Below are 11,735 nucleotides of genomic sequence, written 5' to 3'. Positions count from 1 at the left end.
ACCGAGCCAACCTGACGTTAGGCCGAGATAGCTAACTTAGTCACATTGCTACGCTGTACCAGGAATATGCCAGACATCAAGCCTAGTGGTTTCTTCCTTCATCCGGCTGATACATTCTCCTCAGCAGGCGCAAGATTCACATCCGCTGCCGCAGTAACTTTTTCGAGTCTGTTGAGGACTCTCAGCCAGTGATTCGAGATTCCTCGCCAACTTCCCAGCGTGAGGAGTAATTTTTGTCCCTCCATAAGCACTCTCCGGGCGCCCTTGGGTCCAAAGAGGTCCCCGACGCCTGTGATGTTGACACGCATGTTGTTGCCTTGTCTTACGAATTGTTGCACAAGCTCGTCGTCAGTGGGGCGGTCAATGAGGATAATGTCGCAGACATCCGCTGAAGGGGAACTCTCGGACGAAGACGTTCCTCCTCCACGCCGGCTGCCTTTCGCCGGGGTCGTTTTCTTGGGCGAGAATGCGCTAAGCGCCCAGAACATCAAGGCTGCAAAGGCAACGGCAGTGGGCTCATAGAATCCATTGACTGAATACAGTCGGACATGCCAGAACACAACTCCGGCATGGATGGCGGCCAAACGCGCCTTGTACTGATCTTGGATGGCCCAGCGCTGAATCGACCGCCTGCGTTCTTCGGCTTCTGCGGAAGTCACGGCTGGGAAGAGGCGGCTGGATTCTTTGCTCGAGCGAATGAGGTAGTGGGAGAAGAGTATGATATCGTTGAGTGGGACGAGGAGTACGATTCGTGCAAGATGCAGATGAAGCACGGTCGGGTGCTCCATGCCGCTTGAGGCTCCAATCATCGCATTGGCACTCCAATGCAGTATGTCCAGACAGTCGCAAGCCGAATTCCTCCATCTATTGAAGAGGGGGTTAGCCGGTGGCCATATGGGTAGCTTGGATTGAATTTCATGGCTCGTTTGCTTTTGCGCAGAAGGCTCAAACAGCGAAAGGCTTTGGGTGGCCGTCGCCTTGATCTCCCAGGTCCGATGGAAGAGACCATGAATCAGTAGGATGCGGCTGAACTCCCCTAGATTCGGCAGGAGACGCTTGTCGACATAAAGATTCCGCAACGCTTCGAGTAGCGTTGGAACTGCGGTAGACACGCCGGCTCTTATTTGATTCCATTCCGAGCCATCTTCTGCCGCCCACAGACGATCAGGGCAAGGAAGAGTCATTGTAGCAGCGTCATCGAGACGCAGATGTGGTGGTGTCTGATACTGAAATGCCCACATGCAGTCTAAAAGCCAGATACAAAATCCAGTACGGAGTAATTCTTCGTTCCGCGTCCAGGCTTCCCAGCTCGGGCCGACATCATCATCGTGGCGATCACGAGCGGCAGCGATCTTTTGCCTGGTCCAGTGGTTGCGGCAATATCTAGTTGCTTCCTGCAGCGACCGATGTGCAGAAGCGCGCAGAGGTTCATACAAGGCGTACCCAGCACCCACGGCATGTAACAATTGGGTCTGCGCCAGCACCTCTGGGTTTGACGGACGCCAGTAGTTTTGTTCTTCGCTGAGTATCAGTACTCTCCGGACAAATTCATGCATGGACAGAGTGAATGTTTCCGTCTGCTCATTGTTGTCGGCAAAGCAGCTGCCGACGGCCATCATTGCCAGGAGTAATATGCAGTGCCTTGAGTCCGCACTGAAAGTCTGCGAGTGCAGGAACGGCATGGTTTGGTCGAAATTTGCGAAGTAGTTGGTGAGCAGCCCCTCCATCGCTTGCTTCGAGGGAAACATGAAAGGCATAAAGGGCCTAAAAATCATTGTTCCCAGGCATAGCTGCTGGTAGAGAGCCTGTAGCTGGCCATATGCCTTGTCCGAGAGACGGAGTCTCTCTTCTGATGATGGTGCTCCGGAGTCAATAGGGAATCGATATTCTAGGGAGAATTCTGGCTCGTCCGCATCTTCAAGACTCCGAGGCCGAGACGCAATCTTCCGGCGCTTCGACCTAGGTAACCTACCCACATCGCCGTCGACATAATATTCGCCGCTAGCTACAGTTGGCTTGTCAGCAGGAGTTGACAAGTCAGTAGATGGAGAGATCTTGTGGTGACTGAACAGCTCATGGGCCGATTGAGCTGGTGGTTGTTGATTAATTATGCTCGAGACTGGATTGTTTGGAGGATACTCGACGTCAAAGCCATGTTCCGGGCTTACGAGGTCGATGCTCGGCGAGAATATATAATCGCCCGGGAAAATTGGAAACAAACTATTGAGATCTTCGTCATTGAAGCTGATGGACTCGGGCTGAAGCCAGTTGATAGTCGACACCATGTTCGAGGTCCAGTCTAGGGCTGGTGTTGCAATCCCCTGCTCAAGGGGGTCTGGAATTGCGCTTCCCTGAGAGTATTGAAAATGCTGCTGGACTAAGCTTTCAACGTTGGGAGGATAGAGTACCGAGGAGTCTCCAGCACGTAGTGCTGCAGCGCTATTAGAATCAGGTTGTGCTGGATGAGACTCGTGTGGGTAGGCAGAGGCTCCAGAAGCTTGATCTGCCTCGGTCGATTGCACCTGTTGTGAGCTGGAGTTACTATGGATGTGGTAGCCGCCGGTTTGACTGGCAGCAACGGAGTCGACCGTGGCTGAGCGCCTCCCTCGCGGATAGACGCATTGCGTCCCTCTCGATTTGCATCTTGCGCATGGGACATCGCCAGTACAGCGAGATTTCATCGATGCGCAGGCCGAGCAAGCCCGAACACCTCTTTGCAGAAGCGAGGGGCCGGTGACCAGATGAGTCTGTTCATGCTTATTGAGTGCATCTTTCCGGTGGAAAGCTTTTGGGCATTGATAGCATCGGAATTCGGGAGCTTTGTGGCTCTGCTCATGGCGTCTTAGGTGCTCTTGTCTGCCAAAGACCTTTCCGCAGATCGAGCATTGATAGGCGTCCATTGCTGAGGACGATGGCCATATGGACCTTGAGCAAGACTTTAGAGGCAACGAAAAGTGCTCGATCGAGCTCTGTGTCCTGGATATCGCTTTCGGTCACTTGAAAACTACGTTTCGCAAGCAGTCAAGGCCGTGGGAAGAGGGAAGTCGATGCTTGGTGGAATGGCGACCGCGACTTCCTCCACATCTGCGCATGGCTTTTGCTATTACTCTCAAGCACATTAGCTATGTTGACCTGGAGCTTGAATGATAGAATGCTGTGGGCGTTACGACGGAATTGTGCGAATTTTGGGTCCCGATTTCAGGTCGTGGACAGTCCCGACACAAAGGAAAGGTGGAATCTGAGGCTACCAAGTTAGGCTGGTGAGGCTAACTTGGTGGGCTTGAATACAGCCTAGCGTGCCTAATATAGGAGCCTAAAGGAGCAAGATAGGCGAGGTTACGGATCAAGGCTCGGCATCTCCGGGCGTCTCGCTAGGCTCTCGATTGGCGTGCTTTAAGTTAGATATTCGCTAACTAGGGCGGACATGATGGGGCCTCGTTCATTTATGGATTCTTAGCCATATTGACCGCTGAGAACTTTTCATTCAACACGTCAAGATGATGCTACCAGTATACACAGTACTTCTTCGTCGGACCAGCAGCGACCATGCCCCTTTCTCCAGGGATTACACGCCGCATTGCGTGCATCAAGCCTTTCCTATGGGCAAGTCGGTGCAACGCTCCCATTGTATCCTGTCTTTACTGTCGATAACCTTGACCTATCTGCAGCCGGACTTCTTGCGCAAGGCTTTTCAACAAGATCGAAGCACTATCGAGACATCATGACCACTCGGTGCCTCTTTGCTCCGCAGCCTCCATTTTCACCCCGTTCTTGTCGACAGCCACGTCGTTACCTGTCAATACTGACTTCAGCATGGTTTGCTTCGCAAATTTCGATTCTGGTGTCAGAACTAGGAACTTCGTATGGGTTGCGCCGGCTCGGGTAGTATTTGGTGAGATCTTCCCGGTACCGTCAGGGAATTGGATGTCGGTAAGCGATTGAGCCGTGGCTGAAGCCGAGATATGGGCCGGTTTGTGTTCATCGGGAATCAGGCGGAGAAACGACATCGTGAAAGCAATGGAGGTATTTGTGGTGGGAGGATGCAGTTGAGTAAGTACTAGTAGTAGGAGCTGCTCGTGTGATCAAAGTCCGACAGTGGTACACATTCGTCGCGGTAAAGTGCTATAGCCATTTCTGACGATCTGAGCACAGTAGCGCTGGAAGATGGAAGAACCAAGATCGAGAGGGTTAGAACTTGAGCCCGACAGTGAATGCATTCCACAACAAGGCTCTAGCAGAGGCAGTCCAAGTGAAGTCGCGAGGCAATAACTGAATATGGTCATGTGAAAACGTGCTGCGGTGGTCGGTGAAATGAGGCAGTGGCTGTCGAAGGCAGCGCATCGGAGCGGATAGTGGTGGAGTGACAGGGTAAATCGGCACACCAGCTTCTACGGGCTGCTCACTGTCCCTCGTATCCTTGAGCATACATAGTCTCATCGTGTCAAGAAAGCTGCTGCAATACCTCCTGCAAACATCGACGCAACAGTAACAAAACTGCTGAGGCTCATTGTTGACATGCCGCTGATGCCGTGTCCGCTGGTACATCCGCCGGCTAACCTGGCCCCGAATATCATGGCGAAGCCTCCCGCAATCGCAGCTGGTGCACTGACTCCTGGACCCGTGTCACCTATGGTTGGAACGTACTGAGAGATGATTCTCGAGCCAGCCATGACACCACCAGCGAAGACGACATTCGAGAGACCCGCACCAGCCTTTCCCTCCAGGATGCTCCAGAAGTAATTCCCGATATCTTGGTAGGCGCTTGACACGCCGAGAGTCTTGCGAGTGAAGAGCACCGACGTTGCTTGGCCAACACCAATAAGAACTCCACCTAGAACTGGATTTAGCCAGTATTGTCTTGTAGGAGCCAGGTATGTGGCTGCTGCGATCATGATTAAGCAGAGAGTCTCGTAGAGCATGACGATGGATGTCGTGGAGAAGCCAGTTTTCTCCTGGAGAGTATGCTTTCCGGCGTCCGGTGTCGTTGCCTGCCGGCGCTTAAGACCCTGACCTATTCTGGCGAAGACGATGCCAGCAAGCACACCTCCGACTGCGACATTCCAGGCTGATCTGATTCCCAGAGCCATCTGAACTAGGACTGTACCAGGACATGCTCCAGTGATCGTCATGCCAATGCCTTGCAGCAAGCCCCCAACGATATTGGCGTCATATTTCATGAACCAGCCGTAGGACGAGTCGGTTCGGTGTGGCAACTTTGCATACCCCGAGCGATTGGCGCCAACAATGATGAGAGCGCTACATGCGCTGGCTGCGAGAAAAGACTTGAGCATATGAAAATTTGACAAGCCCATCTGCGAGACAATCACGGAAGGTGCGTAGACTCCAGATGCCGTCAAAGCCGATCCGAAGATGGCGCCAGACGCGGCGCTGGGAAGAAGAGACGCCATCGTGGGTATGGTCCAAGAGAGGATATTTCTGGCTGAAGAAAAGAAAAAGACGCCGAGGATAGTTCTGAATCTTTGATATTTTTGAGAAAGGTTCTAGAGGAGAGTCTTCAGAGATCATCCACCTCATTTGCAAGCTCCAGTTTCCAAATCGATCGCTTTCAGCCGAGGCCGAGTGCAGAATTTTGCTGTCACCCAAGCTGTGGTTCTGGAAGCCTGGACCAATCCCAGGAGCAGCGGGTGTTGCCATTTCTGGGGCCGGGCATGGCGTCAACGATCACCTTTCGGCTTGTATGCGTTTCGTCTTGCTTCGAGGGGTGATATAGACGGCAGAACGAGAGTATACCACATTGCCATGAAGCTTTAGATGTGCGTATGAGTAGAAGGCAGGTGCTGAGGTAGGATCTACTATGTACAGTGAACCCTTGCATGGCACAGTAGACATAACAGTGGTCCCAATCATGTCCCCAAGGACGAAAGCGTCCCCGATCTCCGCGCGACTTGTATGACTAGCTCTCCGGGAAGTGTCAGCCCGACTTCTACATTAGGTACACATGCTAGTCGTATAATCACGTCGTCATCAACAGACCTTCACATCAGATTCTCTAGTGGTTGCTTTTGTTTGCTTCAAGATGGCTGCAAAGGCGAAGTTGAACGTACAAAACTTCCCACGCCCTCCGTCATTGGAGCAGATTCCCAGGCATCTACAAATAAGATGGAATGGTCAAACACTGGCCGAGACTCAATCTTCGTTCTGGGTCTTGGAAACTACCCATCCGCCAACATACTACCTTCCACGTAACTCGATCTCAGACAATTTCAAGCTCAGTCAGATACCCAATAAAGCTTCGCTGTGCGAGTGGAAGGGTCGCGCAACATACTGGGATGTCATCAATCGATCCACGGGCGAAATAGTCAAGGGTAAAGTATGGAGTTATGAATCGCCGACCCCACCCTTCAAAGACATCAAGGGATATGTGTCCTTCTATGCCAATGATGTACCGTGGGTATGTTTCGTTGATGATGAGAAAGTGACACCTCAAGAAGGTAAAGAACCTGTTTGCGCGACGCTGAGCGACCAGCTGATTTCCGCAACAGGTGATTTTTATGGTGGATGGGTGACAAGCGAGCTGGAAGGTCCCATGAAGGGCGGACCAGGTACTTGGGGTTGGTAGAAGCCTCATGTGCCAGAGGAGCACTCACTGTTTCAAATGAACAAAACCGAAGGTTCGTTTCGGAGCCTCACAGGAATCCTCTGGTCTCAATCCTCGCACGACTGAATTGTCAATGGAGTCTGCTGGTACACAACGCAGCTTATTTGAAAGGCATTGGTCCAATCATCGACTCATGTTACCACACACCTTTTCAGTGAGATCGATCAAGATGCGCATTGCTCTGCGTGCCCGTCTCTTTCTTTGCTTGTATGATGCATATTTTCCAGGCACTCGTCCTTTGTGTGTGCGTCCGAGTATGACTCCGAATTCAAGTCTTAACCCTCAGCGGCGTAGAGCAGGTATGCAATACTCGTATTGCAAGCAAGTGAACTGGAGCTGGAAGGTATCACAGGCATAATATTCAAGAAATCTTTGAGCTCGCCACAATCTCAGCCAGGGTCGGCCGACTCTGAGGGTACCGTTTCCAATCGGTGGGAAACCGACTCGCTAATCTGCTGAAAGTATTTTTGGTGTCGAGTCAAGGCCATAGGACATGAAGTTCGTCAGTCCTGGGCATGTTCCTGCAAAGGATGCCATGTCTTCTGCGTTGCGCATATTGAGTTGAAGAGAGACACTATTCCTGTTCAGATCCGGGAGCTGGCATCTCCGAATGTGCTTTAGGTAACCGCCCCGGCATGATGGCCCCCCAAGGACCTCCTCCCCCATGCCCATTGGACTTCGTTCCTCGCCGTCAATCGTCATCTCCCGCAAAGAGCGTCTCCATGCCTCTTTTGCTATCTTCCGTGTCGCTCAATGAGGGTACTGGATCCAGGAGCAGTGTGTAGACTCTACGTGTTCCGACATCGCTTACAGCAATCAATGGTCCTCATATACCTTCTGCTCCCCATCCGCGGTCGATGGCGTGAATTACATGACAGACGGCAGGTGCAGCATTGATTTTACTTAGCGTTGGGGGTGGGTGAGCCGGTGTGATAAGTACTTGCATATGTGGTTTCTTTCCACGAATACCTCTTTCACTGCGTTTCTTCCTACCCTCGTGCTCTTCAAGCGACCTATTATCGAGCGATGGGCGACATCTCTGGGGATATGGCTCACCCCGCTCAAGTGAAGATTGTTGACCTTTCCCTTGGATGGTCTTTCAAGCAGACCGATGACGTCGGCGAAAATGCCTGGTCTCCTGTCAAGAGGATACCATCCACAGTGCATCAAGACCTCATCGACAGCAAAAGGTGAGTACAGCCATGACCGGAAACCAGGCTGATGCTGACCAAACTGATCCTTTCAGGTTGGAAGACCCTTTCATCGGCTTCAACGAGGTCAAGGCTGAATGGGTTGGTCTGAAATCGTGGACTTATCGGACTACCCTGACAAGACCAAATGTACCACTGTCGGCGAAAGTCATCTTGGTCTTTGACGGCCTGGACACTTTTGCTCACGTCAAGTTGGGTGGAAGGACCATTCTGGAAAGTGACAACATGTTCTTGCCTCACCGAGTAGATATTACTGAAGTTATAAAATCGAAGGCCAGCCATGATCTTCAGATCGAGTTTGAATCTGCTTTTCTCAAAGCCAGAGGAATCAAAGACCAGCATCCTGAACACAAATTCATCTGTTTCAATGGTGACTCCGCCCGGTTAGCGGTCAGGAAAGCTCAGTACCATTGGGGTTGGGATTGGGGTCCTGTATTGATGTGTGCGGGAATCTGGAGGCCTGCGCGACTGGAGATTTACACTATCAGAATATCCGACCTCAAAGTCGACATCAGTATCTCGGATGACCACAAACTTGCCACAATTCACGCGACAGCAGAGATTGAAGGACATGACGGTTCGCCTGCCCATCTTTTGGCCGACTTCAACATAAGTCTGGATGGTAAGACAATCTCTTCGGGTTGTGTCAAATTGGGCCAACACGGGAAAGCTTCTACTCATCTTGAGGTCCCAAATCCCGAGTTGTGGATGCCCCATGGATATGGAAAGCAAACACTGTATACGGTCAGTGTCACCGCAGTCAGCGACGGCATGCCGCTACATACAGTGTCTCGAAGAGTCGGGCTGCGCAAGATTCGGCTTGTTCAGGATAACGATTCCCATGGAAAATCGTTTTACTTTAGGGTCAACGATGTCGACATCTTCTGTGGTGGTTCGTGTTGGATACCAACAGATAGCTTCCTGACCAATGTGACGCCCGAAAGATACCGAGCGTGGATCGAACTAATGGTGCCTGCCAACCAGAAAATGATCAGGTAAGGCGTCCATTTCCTACGCTCCCTGTCTGCGCAGCTACGTCTTGCCAGACTTACTACTAACGATAGCACACAGGGTATGGGGCGGGGGAATTTATGAGCACGACGCGTTTTATGACGCATGCGATGAGTTGGGAATCCTGGTGTGGCAAGATTTCATGTTCGGTTGTGGCAACTATCCTTGCTTCCCTGCCATCCTCGATTCCATCGAGGCAGAAGCTGTGGCCAATGTCCGACGAATCCGTCATCATCCGTGTCTGGCAATATTGGCAGGTAACAACGAAGACTATCAGGTGCAAGAGTCGGTAGGCTTAACTTATGATTATGAGGACAAGAATGAAGAGCACTGGCTCAAGTCCGACTTCCCAGCCCGATACATTTACGAGTCACTGCTGCCTCGAGTCTCGGCCGCCGAAGCTCCCGGGATTCCATATTGGCCTGGATCGCCGTGGAGCCATGGTAAGGTCAGCTCGGACCCCACCGTTGGGGATATGCACCAGTGGAACGTATGGCACGGCACACAGGAGAAATACCAGATCTTCGATTCACTTGGTGGACGCTTCAACTCAGAATTCGGCATGGAGGCATTTCCCCATATTGCAACTATCAAGACCTTTGTGGAGAAGGAGGAAGACCTCTACCCTCAGAGCCATGTTCTCGACTTCCATAACAAAGCTGACGGACATGAACGACGAATCGCCACCTATCTGGTAGAGAACGTGAGGACTGCAACAAGGTTGGAGGCCTACATCCACTTGACACAGCTCATCCAATGCGAGGCGCTGATGTATGGTTATCGTGGATGGCGGAAGCAGTGGGGTGACGGGCGACACTGTGGTGGAGCATTGGTTTGGCAGCTTAACGACTGCTGGCCCACGACGAGCTGGTCAATCGTGGACTATTATCTGAGAAGGAAGCCTGCATATTACGCCATGGCGCGTGTCTTGGCCCCGGTGGCGGTAGGCATTCGCCGGGCTCATCATGACTGGAGTGTAACACATGCTCGCGAACCCAAGACACAGGACTGGGAATTGTGGGTGGTCAGTTCGCGCCTCACAGAAATCACTGCCGACGTGGAGGTAAGATTTGTCTCAGTTCGAACGGGCCGCGAGATCAAGGAGAAGGTCGTGAAGCAGGGCATCCGGCTAATCGCTAATGGTACGACACATGTGTCAAAGGGCAAGGTTGACAACGTGCAGGAAGAGCCCCATGTTCTGGCTGCGCGAATTTGGGTGGATGGGAAATTGGTGGGCCGCGACACCGATTGGCCGCAACCTCTCAAGTACCTACAGTTTCCAGATCGTAACGTCAAGGTTGAGGTTCTGGGAGACGAGATGCATGTTACGGCCGAGAGGCCCGTCAAGTGCCTTGTCTTTGAAGAACGTGAAGGATGCCATCTCAGCGACAGTGCCATTGATGTCGTGCCCAACGACAAGCAAATCATCCATGTCCGAGGTCTCAAGACTGGCGATCCTGCTTTGGACTGGACGTACCTAGGGGCTGGGGAGCAATGAGATGGACATAAGAGGTGAGGAGCATCCACGCATCATACCAAATGGTTGCAGCTTCACGCAGGGGCAGCGTTGCATTGTTATAAACGAGACCTTTGACAATACGACGAATGCCTGGCTTGGGGCGGGCCGAGGGAAGAGTGCGAGCATCCCAGATCCATGCAAGCATCAACCGATATTCTAGAAAACCAAAAGATAGCGTGATGGAAGCCGCAAGGGAGGAAAGATGGCGATGGCGAGATAGGGACTCTGACTCGTCTGGGAGCGTTGCAACTGTTGAGTCGGTAGAATACCGGAATGCGAGGTACCCGGAGTATCCCAACCACCCAACTACTCGAGAAGCTACCGGAGAGGTACAGGGGTCGAAGGACTCGTGGGATCCAAAGAAAGTCTGCTATCAGCGAACAACCGTCATGAGAGTGTACGAAGAGACGATAGCGAGCAAGGGCAAATATTCGGAAGCCACAAAAAGGTTGGCAAGCGGCTAAGTCTGAGTCTGTGAGCTGGAGGACTACGATGATACTCTACCGAGGCTCCCGAGGCTACCTCGATATGCTTCTTAGTACAGGTAAGCTTCGTTCGTCGGATGAATTTTGGGCCTTGGACCAGTTCCTGTCCCGCAGCCTGTCGGCTAAAAAGGTCAGGAAAAAGGCTGTTATCCAGGAGAGCAAAGAACAAGACAGGGGATGGTATGGGCCGGGACGAAAGGAACTCTTCCTGCCCTTGCAGCATCAAGTGAACAGCCCACTGTATACTTACATATGTGGCTGTATTGTGGAATATCCACAAGTAGTGTTGCCTTGCGCTCTTAGAGGCTGATCGCTCTGCTCTAGGGTGCTTGGTGGTGGTGGTGTTTCGTCAATTACTGGGCGTCCTCGCCTGACAAATTGTTCCCTGGTTGATTTTCGGGTGACAAGGGGGGGCGAGTTTCTACTATTGTATGTAGGCTTTGAAGCCAGGCATTCAAATGATGGCCCCGTCTCGTCACTGCCCGGCTAACTAACTCTCATCAATGGTAAGGACAAGCAGCTGCCGAATATATCTCAACATGGAGGGCCCCACCGAATGAGATGTCTAGCTTCGCTGCACATTGCTGGACTAGGGCATTGAGACACAGAACACGAGGGTGCAGACTCACCCTGCGCTGCCGGGTGTGCGAAGCAGCAAGCCGCTAATTACCTTGTCGCTTCTCTCCTTGAACGGCTTATCATAGAACGGCGCATGCCGTTGACGATGGGAAAATGCAGCTGTCACTGGCCAGAATTCCTTCCACCCTGTCCCAACTTTCCCTTCTACAGTATAGGAGACCTCCACCTTTTCGACCCTTCCATGCTTCTCGACGACGTCGTCTAGGCTAACGCAGGAAGATCACTTCAAGCAAGCTAACAAATGGGCCCTT

At 52.0% G+C, this 11,735-nt stretch overlaps 4 protein-coding genes across 4 annotated transcripts; 2 read left to right on the top strand and 2 right to left on the bottom strand.

The window, feature by feature from the left end:
• Position 1: 1 nt before the first annotated feature.
• On the bottom strand, positions 2-2,992 carry PV05_08750 (uncharacterized protein). The gene has a single exon (XM_013458288.1). It carries the CDS (start codon positions 2,898-2,900, stop codon positions 99-101), a length of 2,802 nt encoding a protein of 933 aa, XP_013313742.1. The 5' UTR covers positions 2,901-2,992; the 3' UTR covers positions 2-98.
• A 440-nt stretch (positions 2,993-3,432) lies between these two features.
• PV05_08749 (uncharacterized protein) lies at positions 3,433-5,492 on the bottom strand. Its single transcript, XM_013458287.1, has one exon. It carries the CDS (start codon positions 5,406-5,408, stop codon positions 4,434-4,436), a length of 975 nt encoding a protein of 324 aa, XP_013313741.1. The 5' UTR covers positions 5,409-5,492; the 3' UTR covers positions 3,433-4,433.
• A 497-nt stretch (positions 5,493-5,989) lies between these two features.
• PV05_08748 (uncharacterized protein) lies at positions 5,990-6,759 on the top strand. The gene is made up of 2 exons (XM_013458286.1): positions 5,990-6,452; positions 6,504-6,759. The coding sequence occupies exons 1-2, from the start codon at positions 6,038-6,040 to the stop codon at positions 6,578-6,580; spliced, it is 492 nt and encodes a 163-aa protein (XP_013313740.1). The 5' UTR covers positions 5,990-6,037; the 3' UTR covers positions 6,581-6,759.
• Positions 6,760-7,366: 607 nt separating this feature from the next.
• Positions 7,367-11,539, top strand: PV05_08747 (uncharacterized protein). Its single transcript, XM_013458285.1, has 3 exons — positions 7,367-7,809; positions 7,866-8,825; positions 8,902-11,539. Exons 1-3 carry the CDS (start codon positions 7,646-7,648, stop codon positions 10,337-10,339), a joined length of 2,562 nt encoding a protein of 853 aa, XP_013313739.1. The 5' UTR covers positions 7,367-7,645; the 3' UTR covers positions 10,340-11,539.
• Positions 11,540-11,735: the final 196 nt, after the last annotated feature.

The sequence above is a fragment of the Exophiala xenobiotica genome (genome assembly GCF_000835505.1).
Source record: "Exophiala xenobiotica strain CBS 118157 unplaced genomic scaffold supercont1.5, whole genome shotgun sequence".
NCBI lineage: Eukaryota > Fungi > Ascomycota > Eurotiomycetes > Chaetothyriales > Herpotrichiellaceae > Exophiala > Exophiala xenobiotica.
Note: the sequence above shows the minus strand (reverse complement) of the source record. Positions and strands in the feature narration are given on the sequence as shown.

Excerpts from the sequence above, each read along its gene's own strand:
- PV05_08747 (XM_013458285.1), top strand. The coding sequence starts at position 7,646 with ATGGGCGACATCTCTGGGGATATGGCTCACCCCGCTCAAGTGAAGATT. Across the intron at positions 7,810-7,865 it reads GACCTCATCGACAGCAAAAG|GTTGGAAGACCCTTTCATCG; the intron begins GTGAGTACAGCC and ends TGATCCTTTCAG. Across the intron at positions 8,826-8,901 it reads GCCAACCAGAAAATGATCAG|GGTATGGGGCGGGGGAATTT; the intron begins GTAAGGCGTCCA and ends GATAGCACACAG.
- PV05_08749 (XM_013458287.1), bottom strand. The coding sequence starts at position 5,408 with ATGGCGTCTCTTCTTCCCAGCGCCGCGTCTGGCGCCATCTTCGGATCG.
- PV05_08750 (XM_013458288.1), bottom strand. The coding sequence starts at position 2,900 with ATGGACGCCTATCAATGCTCGATCTGCGGAAAGGTCTTTGGCAGACAA.
- PV05_08748 (XM_013458286.1), top strand. The coding sequence starts at position 6,038 with ATGGCTGCAAAGGCGAAGTTGAACGTACAAAACTTCCCACGCCCTCCG. Across the intron at positions 6,453-6,503 it reads GAAAGTGACACCTCAAGAAG|GTGATTTTTATGGTGGATGG; the intron begins GTAAAGAACCTG and ends TTTCCGCAACAG.